This window comes from Amia ocellicauda, chromosome 15 (assembly GCF_036373705.1).
Source record: "Amia ocellicauda isolate fAmiCal2 chromosome 15, fAmiCal2.hap1, whole genome shotgun sequence".
In the NCBI taxonomy this organism is placed as follows: Eukaryota; Metazoa; Chordata; class Actinopteri; order Amiiformes; family Amiidae; genus Amia; species Amia ocellicauda.
The window spans coordinates 16,439,582-16,450,000 of record NC_089864.1 but is presented as its reverse complement, the minus strand read 5'-3'; the positions used below and the strand labels follow the sequence as shown (position 1 = coordinate 16,450,000).

The 10,419-nt window shown below is 36.6% G+C and overlaps 1 protein-coding gene across 1 annotated transcript; it reads left to right on the top strand.

The window, feature by feature from the left end:
• Positions 1-1,056: 1,056 nt before the first annotated feature.
• LOC136771455 (uncharacterized) lies at positions 1,057-10,055 on the top strand. Its single transcript, XM_066723777.1, has 18 exons — positions 1,057-1,228; positions 1,315-1,379; positions 1,646-1,703; positions 2,318-2,472; positions 3,121-3,185; positions 3,799-3,892; positions 4,177-4,443; positions 4,596-4,886; positions 5,127-5,378; positions 5,662-6,060; positions 6,167-6,288; positions 6,378-6,591; positions 7,156-7,302; positions 7,592-8,013; positions 8,278-8,535; positions 8,749-8,908; positions 9,061-9,187; positions 9,674-10,055. Coding segments are annotated over exons 1-14 (2,334 nt in total). The 5' UTR covers positions 1,057-1,226; the 3' UTR covers positions 7,795-8,013; positions 8,278-8,535; positions 8,749-8,908; positions 9,061-9,187; positions 9,674-10,055.
• Positions 10,056-10,419: the final 364 nt, after the last annotated feature.

The window sequence follows — 10,419 nt, the reverse complement described above, 5'->3', positions numbered from 1 at the left end:
TCGTTATTTGAATAAACTGTTGGTGAAATGCTTGTTATACGTCATTATTATTTATATATAAGAAGTCATTATTTACTGACTAGTCTGTTGCTCTACAGAAGTCTGAAGACCCTTCCCTATTGTTTCTCATAGGCAAGTAGAATTATTTCATTATGGGGGTGAGAATAACAGTTATGCCGACATTTGGATGTCAGGTATTTATAATATGAACTTGGGCTGCCAATAATGCTTAAACATCACAGCGAATATACTACAGTCCATGGGTTTTCAATCCGGTCCTGGAGTACCCCCTGCCCTGCTGGTTGTTGTTCCAACTGAGGTCTTAATTGCTTAATTGCACCCTTAATTGACCTAACAAAGCAATATACCATTCAATTAAGTAATTAAGGCCTAGGTTGGAACAAAAACCAGCAGGGCAGGGGGTATATACATATATTCAATGTAATTATTATTATCCCCAGTTAGTACGCTTCTTCAGTTCTCTGCAATTGACCACGAGGTCCATGTGTAGTCTAAAAGAGTATTAGTGAAATGCCGAAAATATGCTGAAATGATCTCAAACGACTAAGACCTAAATAACTATCTATGTATTTGTAATTGTTGCATTATTATTTATTATTTGTTATTGTTTGCTATCATAACTTTCAAAGCTATAGGAGGCTGTCGTCGTTTATTGTTTACAACTTTGTATATGCACAGAAAAACATCAGTCATGCGAAACGTGTTTACACCAGTGAATACCTACACACATAAATGAGTGATTAAATCAGTAGTGGATTCATTCCCACTAAACAAAAGGCTGCTGGCTACCCTTGATTGATGTAGGATCATTAATTTGACCACGTGAAACTCAACACACGATTTTCAGGAATGAAAACAAGACTGTTGCATGAAATATGTTAATAGCTGTCAATCTATTCTCACAGCTGATTTTAAATGTAACACGTCTAATTAATTACTTCAAAGAAATCCCAATTAAGCCTTTACGTAAGGTGACGCCCATGCTGGTGGGGGATCTTACGTTGATGTGTCATCAACTAGAGTTCCTTGATTAAATTGAGCATAAAATCATAATAATCTAGATTGCCTCCTTTAAACAAATCTAAACCTAACATTTAGGGAAATATTGAAGAACATACGTACTTTTCAAAATACGTTTGTGAATCCCAGGAAGATTTTTGTTTGTCTTCAGATCATTATAAACGGTCTTCACACTGGAAAGAAACATGTAATGGCACGATTCTTAAAACAGATTATTAGCATTAAAAACCCGCTTTTAAAAGTGACTGTTAATGAAGGTTTTGTATTTTGCAGGTTTGTCTCCGCATTTGTAACGTTGCTAGTGATTTGCGGTCGATTTAGCCACACCACCTCTTTGGGTGAGTACCACCTGCTTCAAAACTAAGCGACATGTTAAACTATGGGTTTAGATATTTAACCACAATGTATGAGAAAGCAAGGCAACGATTAAGCTTGACTTCAAACTCCTCTGTCTGTATATGAAAGACGCCTTTCATTGTTTGATGTTTTTCATTACAAAATGCACGGTTTGTATTTTTGTAACTACGCTACTATTGCACAGTACAATCCCATATTGTTCACGATCACTTAACTCCTATTTGACAGCCTTTCATTGTTTTAATAGAAAACTGTGGCACCTACTCATTCTGCTGGATGTTCAATTCTAATACCACATATGACGGGTAACTAATGCTTTTTAATTCTCCATTATTTATGTCGACACCAATGAAACCAGGCCCATTGCCCTCAATCTTGCATGATAAAGATGTCTCCTATGTGTGTGATATGGGAGTTTTTAATTAACTGTATGAGTAGAAGAAGATGGTGTTTAACTCTATTTAAAAGAAAAATAATGTCAGCACATTGATCAGACAGGATGGAGAAGGACTGTCGATGTTAAAACCATTTTATCTTTATCTTTTTAGATATAGTCTCGCTTGTGTTCAGGTAATTAATTGTGTTAAAAAAAATCCATTATCCACAAGACTCCTTTCCGAAAGGATTTAATGGCACTGGAGAATGCAATAACTGTATGCCTTTACTAAGTCTCCTTTTTGTGATCTAGCAAAGCAATTTCAAATCTTTGTGGTAATTTGACCCATAATTCATATATATATATATATATGTGTATATGTATGTATGTATATATATATATATATATATATATATATATATATATATATATATATATATGTGTATATGTATATATATATATATATATATATATATATATATATATATGTTGTCTGGTTATTAACATGCTTTAATCCAAATGAATAATCTTCTCTTTAAACAGCATTGATATCAATCTATGGCTAAATGGAGTTGAACTGATTTCAATTGGAATTAAAGGCAAAGTCATGTCTTTGAAACTCGTATCATCTAGTTTTCATTCATTAACATTTCAAAATGGAAGGGATGTATTTAAATGGAGAATTTCCACAAGTTCATGTGAGTAAACCGCAATATCTTCTTCACTGACATTAAGAATGTCAATGTTTTAACTTGGGAAATCAATTAACGTAATTTCATTATGTAAAAAGTTTCTAACTTTCTAGGTTTGGCCTGTCCACATTTTGATGTTGAATGTTTAAACAATTTGTAAAGTAACTTTGTAACTTTGTAATGTTGTAATTTTCCATTTATTACTTTACAATCTTGAAAATAGGGAAAAATTATTTCAGTAAAGATTTTAAATTATGTGCAACCTTAAATTAACCTTGGCAAACTTGGTTTTTTGAATGTATTAAATATTCATAGTAATTTACATATGACTGGTAATGTTTATACATGTACATTCTGCTTTTAATGTTGCAGTTCGGTTATTTCTGGATGTAGTTGTACAAATGTTGACCGATAATAATTCAATGTAGACTGATTTTTATAGTTCAAAGAAACAGATCGATGTATCATAGATTATATAAAATGGAATTGCCATAGTTAGTTATTGCATTGTGTTGTTTATAGCTCCCATAACATTACACTCCTTAGTGGAATTAAGTGTTCACACATGGAGGCATCCTGCTTACATAAGGACATGACAGGATTTGCTTGGGAATATACAACTCTTTTTTTTAAATGAAAAATGCTTATTTCAAGGTTCATCCCCTGTTGTTGTGAGAAGTGATCATGAAGTCAAAGATCACCCCATTAACAGCACGCTGGTGAGTGTTATTTATATAGTTTAGGCTTTCTATAAAAGAGCTGACCATGTCCAGATTTTTAAATGGCCCTTTATGCTTTTCAAGTCCTGGACATTGATTACCCCTTTGGCCTGGCACAGGAATACAAATAAATTTGAGTTTAATATTAGATTAAAATGCCCACAATTAGCTATTTTGATGTAGTTATTTGCTGTAGGTAGTATTAAATGCAAACATAATTTAGTTTGCACAAATGCGCCCTCTTGTGGTGATGACTGAATCTAAACCTCAAATAAATGCCTATTCATGGTATTCCTGAATCATGAACAACGTTTTTTCTTCTTTCTGGAAAGGTTACTCTACATATCCTTAGTCTATTTATACTGTAAAATGTAGGATTTTATGGTGATTCGATGAATAACTGTGATTATAAATGGATCTTTAGGACTGAGCATAGTATTTAATGCACAATGGTATTGCCATAAATCAGAATACAAGACCATGAGATTAGTAGTGTGTGTCTTGTGTCTCACATCACTTATGCCTGAGTTGAATTAAGGGCGTAGTGATGCATAATACTTTACTCCCTGCTGGATGCATTCAATGGCTTCTTTGGGTTCTCTTTGTTCAACAGGAAGCTTTGAAATCTTTAAATTCTGGTCTAGTTTTTGCATGTGAAAACAGAACTCTTTACCTGCGCCAAGAGGCAGATCTCATCTTTGCAGTTGGTAAGCCTTGATCTTATTAAACATTCTCCATGTGAATCCCAGCTCCTGTTTGAGGAAGGGTAATGCGTGTTATAAAATGGGTAAAGTGTCTTATTGTAACCTGTTTGGTAATACTTACAAAATGAGTTACCCAAACAATTTTAAAATGTCAAAAAGATGTATATTTTATTACACTGAGATACTTTAAGAAACTGTGTAGCAATCTTTAACAAAAAAAACAAAAAACTCTTGTCATAAAGTAAATGTCTCCTCAGCATGTTTCTGATGATGCAAGTCTCTCCTAGGTTACACTGAGCGCTTCCCCCTCACTGTCGAATCCAGGAGCATCTCCTCACTGCTCATCTCCTGGAACGGCCCTTATTCTCTGCCCGGAGATCAAGAGCACAAGGTCACTTTGTACGAGCCCGATGATGATTCTGTTAATCTGGTGACTGTGGATTCTGTTCTAACCTCATACTACAGATTTAATAACCTGGACTCCTGTAAGGATTATGTGGCCTGTGTGGAGATGGCGGATAATCCCTCCATTGTGTGTGTAAAAGCCCTCACAGGTAAAGCTGGCAGATGCCCGAGTGTGCAAATTTCAGCAAAACTTACAGATTGAATTGTAGCGATCTCTATTGCTTAGCATCCATTCTGTGTAGGCTTTGCGACCCTTAACTGAGCTAAAGGTGTCATGTTCTTTTCATCTGGAAATGTCCAGATCCCGATGTACCCAGGGACTTCAGAGTCACCGCGTTAAACGGCAGCAGCATTGCAGTGTCCTGGGACTGCCCCCTGAATCAGGAGTACACCTTGTTCACGGTCTCGGTGCTTCACCTCAACTCCACTGGTCAGCTAATCTTGGAGGAGTCTTACAGGCACGAGCAGGATGAGTTGAAGTTCACAGTCCGCAACCTGCCTGTGTGCAGTAAAGTGCAACTCGCCCTGCAGACGGTGTGCGAGAGTGACGAAACACGGAGCAGTGAAAAGATCTTTATCGATGGCAATGCAGGTAAAATATGGTCACTTCCCCGTGTCTGATTTATATTTAATATCTATGTTGTCAGTTAATCTGCCATTCTATGGAAAGAAATGATCGCTAGTTCAATACATCACTTACTTAATTCCAGTCCTAAATGCTGAATTTACTAGGGTACACCATCTGTCAGTGGTTGCCATGTTCTCCAACTTTTTGTGGAAAGTTATTTAAAATAATGCCGTTTTAAGTAATGCACCGCTTTCTTTTCCTCAGCAAATGTCGAGTTGAAAGATGTCCGTCAAGCAGCGGCCACAAATGTCAGCTACACCCTGACGTGGTTTGTGAGGAATGACTCCTCTATTTCTATGTTCAGAGTGTACAACGATGACGTTTTGCAGAATATCACCACCGATACCAATTACACAGTGACTGGACTGCAGCCGTGCCACCAGTATAACGCCAAAGTGGAGGCTGTGTGTGGAGAGGATGTTGTGATGAGTGTAATGTCCATCCAGGCCACAACGGGTAATTCCTTGAGACCTGTTGGATCAGGGCTACTGGGAGATGGGGCAGATCTTGTACAGTAATTTTGGAAGTGTATTACTGCATGTTTCTCTTCCAGATGTTTTTATATGTACATACTATTTTTATTCTTCATCAGCTTCAATGCTCCATAATTGTTTTTCTCTGTGGATAGAACTGTTGTGTGTTGGCATTATTCTATGAAGTAATCCTGTTTGATCTATTCACAGCCTCTTAATACAGAATTGGATGCATTCCTTACAAATTAATGTTACCTCTCCACCAGGCCCTGGTACTGTATCGCAATTGCAAATCCAAATTCAGGACTCCAAGGTGTACTGGACCACCAAGTCTGGATCCACTGCAACCTTTGTCTACGAGCTGTATGATGAAAACTGGACAGTGGTTGAGGGTGGGAAGCTTAGCAGTCCTGTGCTGGAGATTTCCGATCTGAAACCCAGAACTCACTATCAGCTGGAGTTGACTGAGGAGTGTTTTGGTGAGCATGGCAGTTCTGTGTTTTTGGAGTTTGTTACAGAGGCCAGGCTCTCCCCAGCATATGACTTCCCTAACAAGACCCAAATGGACCCCCCTGGCAGCCTTGAGGGCAGCACTGTCCAGTCTTTGGCCCAGAATGTCACAGTCACACAAGCTCCCATGAGGACCATGATCAGGCCCTCTGAAGGTTTGTGGTTTCTCTTCAGTATTCTATGCATTGTATATTTTCAAGACCTTTGAAACTTAATGGCAGTCTTGGATTAACCAACTTTTTGTTTTTGTTTTTTCTTAAGATACAAATATACAATTTGCTCTTTCATACCTTTTTCTTATTGTGCCATGGGCATTGCCACCCTATCTCAAGAATTTGACCTCAAAAGCTCGAATTGAACTGAATCTTCTTGTAAAAAACAAAGTAAGCAAAATTACAAATCTATAAGCTTGTTTTCAATCTGTATGATTCTATCCTTCTATGATTGCTTCTGTGTCTTTTTGTGTTTGTAGTTGGAGGATATCTTCAAAGAATATCCAGGTCGAGTAAAAGCTGTACTGGTAGCATTTGAATCGGCTAAATACAAAACGAAGATAACTTTTAAAATCTATGACGTTTCCAAAAAAGAAATCGAAGTGCTGTTGTCTCCAGCACAACTAACCAATTATATTCAGTCCCACACCTACCCTAACCTCACATTTTCAAACGGTGGGATATCCTTGGATGGTAAGTCAGTTGTATGTCTTTTATGCCTTCTGGTAAAATGGTTTGATCTCCTATAACTGTATAATATAAGGACAATACTTGTAAACGTGAAATATGCCATAGCCATCAGTGCATATCAGTGTTCCATTTCAACAGTCTTGAGCAATGGAAAGGGAAAAGGCAACTTGCCAAGTGCGCTGTGATTGGACCAGGTGGGAGACGTGAACCTTTTCACCGATTTTGGCTACTGCTAATGTAAACCAACCCCACTCGGTTGTTTACAGGCAAAAATAATATTTCACATTTTACTCTTTTGAATGACTTTCCATGACTTCTGAGTATTTTGTTCTGCTTTTCTTGTTTAAAAAAAATAAATTACCAGTGTTTCAATGTTTGCATTTTAGTTCTAGATGAAGTAAATTTAACTTAATATGATTGGGATCTTATCAACATTCACAACATAAAGATGGAATTCCTCAATTAAATGATGGAGACCAATCCATAGTCTAAAACATTTCTTGGGTGATAAACCTAGATATAGCATTACATATATTTTCAAATTGTCTTTACTTTTCTTTAATGTAGACCAAGATGAATGTTCTTCCGTGGTCTTGAATGACTGCAGTAAAAATTCCTATTGCATTAATACTCTGGACTCCTACACCTGCGTGTGTCATGAAGGATACTACGATGTGAGCGATGCCATCAGCCCTCGGCGCTCTACGTGTGATGGTAGGAACGTTATTTTGTGTGGCAAAGAAAGATGGATAGTATTGAAGCTTTATTTTATTAATGCTTTTATACATTCTTTAAAGGTTTGAATCCCGAAGCTTAAATGCTGTTACTTTACTACGATATGATGCAATAATGTGGTCCCTCCTGAATGACGACTGCTGGACAAAAATTTTAAAGAAAGTTGTGCACTTCTGAATTTTCTTAATGAAATCTGCAGCTGTTTGACCTGCTGTAGACTTGGTGTGCTCGTGAAGTTGATTTGTAATAATGTCCTTCTTTCCAACAGAGGATGGCATGTTTACTCAGTGCACGGTGGGCCAGATAAAAACTGGAATTTCCAAGCAGTTTTTAAGAAGCCGCTTTGGTGGGGAGGTGAACGTCGTTTTGAATGATGGAAGCTGTCGTGTTAAAGAAAGCGAGAAGTATTATTACTCCTCCATACTTAGTAATCATGTCTACTGTGGAGCAAGAATTTTGGGAAGTATCTAATGGTTTTAATGCTTTGGTGGTTTGAAGAGAGGAGAAAATAAAACGTTTATTATTTGTTAAACAGGTGAACGAAACCCACATTGTGTTTAAGAATGTTCTCCACGTCTCTGCTAGCACTGATAAAGTGATCACTCGGAGGGACCTTCAAGTGGTGTGGAAATGCATCTATTCCAGAGAGTACCTCAGCCAGGCAGACCTGGGGGAAGATCCCATGGAGTGGTAAGTGGGGGGCAGGGTAATATGAAGCTTTTAAAAATGCACTATTTATTGTATATCCTATCATGCTGTTGGTGGCTCAAACTGCAATGATGAATTTGGATGTATTAAGAGTAACTTCTAGGTTTGCCCTGTTTATTTGATCTGGGACGTTCTTTGTTCCAAATGGTCATTGTACTTGCAGGCAGTTTCTCATGGTAGCGCTTTGATTTTGTCAGTGATAATTTCAATTAAATTCACCAGACTGTTTTTCCCTTCTTTCAAAAGGCATCAGTCCCTGATACTGATCCAGCAGAACAGCAGCCGGATTCTCGAATTGAGCATGACCCTTCACAACAACGACTCTTTCAAGTCCAGCTACTCAATCCCAATGCAGTTGAACATTGATGATCATCTCTTCTTTGAGGTCTCACTTCATGTTCTGGGCACCTTGGCATTTGACTTTGTGTTGGAAGTGGTCTCCTGTTGGGCAACAGAGACCTCCAACCCTGAGGGAAAGCCCAAAGCATTCTTCTTGAATGACAGGTAAGTTACACTATGCATTTGCATAGGTCAAGAGTTTTTGGTACCATTGTTTTCTTGTTGAACTTGTATTGCATAATTTTATACACAAACCAAGTGAATACTTTTAGCTTGAAAAAATAATATTGGGACAATCATTTAATTTGTCACTCAGTGTATACTTCTATTATACTAGTGACTTTACTTCCTGAACACCAATCTGTATTCTTCTTTCAGCTGTGCTGTTGATGACACTTTTAGGTGGTACACTGCCAATGGATTGGAGCAGATAAGTAGATTTTCTGTGCAGATATTCTCCATCAACCCGCAGAAACCTATCCATGTACACTGCATGACAAAGATATGCACACAGAAGGAAAAGGAAAACTGTTCAACGGTAAATGTGAAGTGAAAACGTAAAACATATTGCTCTACAGAACAAAATGTTAATTTTCTTTTTCTTGTCATCTAACAATGAGCTGACTAGACATCATCAAAATGATTTCCTTTTATCAATATGCCCTTCCTTCTGCACACTTTTTTTTTCAGATGTGTTCAGCAAAGAGAACTGAAAAAAGAAGAAGAGATCTAAATAGACAACTCACAGCAGTTCTTTCTGCTGGGCCCATCATTGCAAGTAATCATACCATGACATTTGAGGCAAAGCAATCCCACTGTAAGTAACTGTGCCAAAATCTATTTATATAGATTTCTCATTTAATGCACTTACGTTCCAGTTGAATTATTGTTCCCATTTTGGAGTTTTTAAAACTTCAGCCCATTATATTTAGGGACACTTCATGCTTTTTTAGGATTCCTAAAGAAGTTTCCATGAATGTGCAGCATAATATTTTGATTTTATATACAATGTCATCACTATTCATAAGAAATACTAATTCCTTTAGTGGAAAATGAATCCTAAAGATTTTCTTTGAGATCTACTAGAAATACTTTAGTTAAATGTTAGTTTCCCAAACTTATATTTTCTAGTAGCTGTGAAATGTGCAGCTATTGGCATTCTGCATGTGGCTTGTCTGGAATGTTTTTCAAAGCACTATTTATGAATCTTCCGAGTTCAGCTATTGGCATTTACCACCAGGGGATAGTGTTTGCTTAAAATTGTAGGCGTTCAGAATTTACAAAACCTAATTTTCTGTCCTAGGGGTTCAGCTCCAAAATTTGATGACCATTGCTGGTGGGACAACTGCCTTCCTGGTTTTAATCTTGCTTGGAATTATTATAATAAAGAGCATTTTGAAACACACTTCAAAAAAGCAAGAAGAGATTCGATGAGATTTTTTTTTTCCCCCTATTAGTTTTTATAGATCTTATTAATGTGAATATTTTTTCAGAAAGTCGAATGAATTCAACAATTTTGTGAAGGATAATGTATGATTTCAAGGAATGTGACATTAATTAACGTGCATTGTTAAAGTTGGTGTAATATCCTCCATTTGAAGATAACCTGCTACTTCTCTTCAATGTTGAGGATTTATACTGATGCATATGTTGGAAGATTTTATTGAAAATGTTACAAATAAAGCCACAAAATTAATGTTTACAGAAAGTGTGGTATCCTTGCTTTAAACTAAATTCAGTGTTTCAGTATCCTGAACTGTTTCTAGGCAACATTCTAAAATAGACTTGTCAGATATGCAACTAATACAAATGTGCATCTACTGTAATTCATTAGTCAAAAAATAGAATTGGTAAATATGATGCCAAATTGGAGTGATGAATATTCATTTTTTTACACATTCATATGTGTTAAAAAAAGATCCCTGCATAAATACAGTATGTTCATATGTGTATTAAGGTTATGTGAATAGACAAATTTACTTTCAATCGCATTACTATAGTCGCACGACATTACAAATTCATTAAACATTTTTGTAAAACTCTTATCAA

Excerpts from the sequence above, each read along its gene's own strand:
- LOC136771455 (XM_066723777.1), top strand. Across the intron at positions 1,380-1,645 it reads TAGCCACACCACCTCTTTGG|AAAACTGTGGCACCTACTCA; the intron begins GTGAGTACCACC and ends TTGTTTTAATAG. Across the intron at positions 3,186-3,798 it reads ACCCCATTAACAGCACGCTG|GAAGCTTTGAAATCTTTAAA; the intron begins GTGAGTGTTATT and ends TTTGTTCAACAG.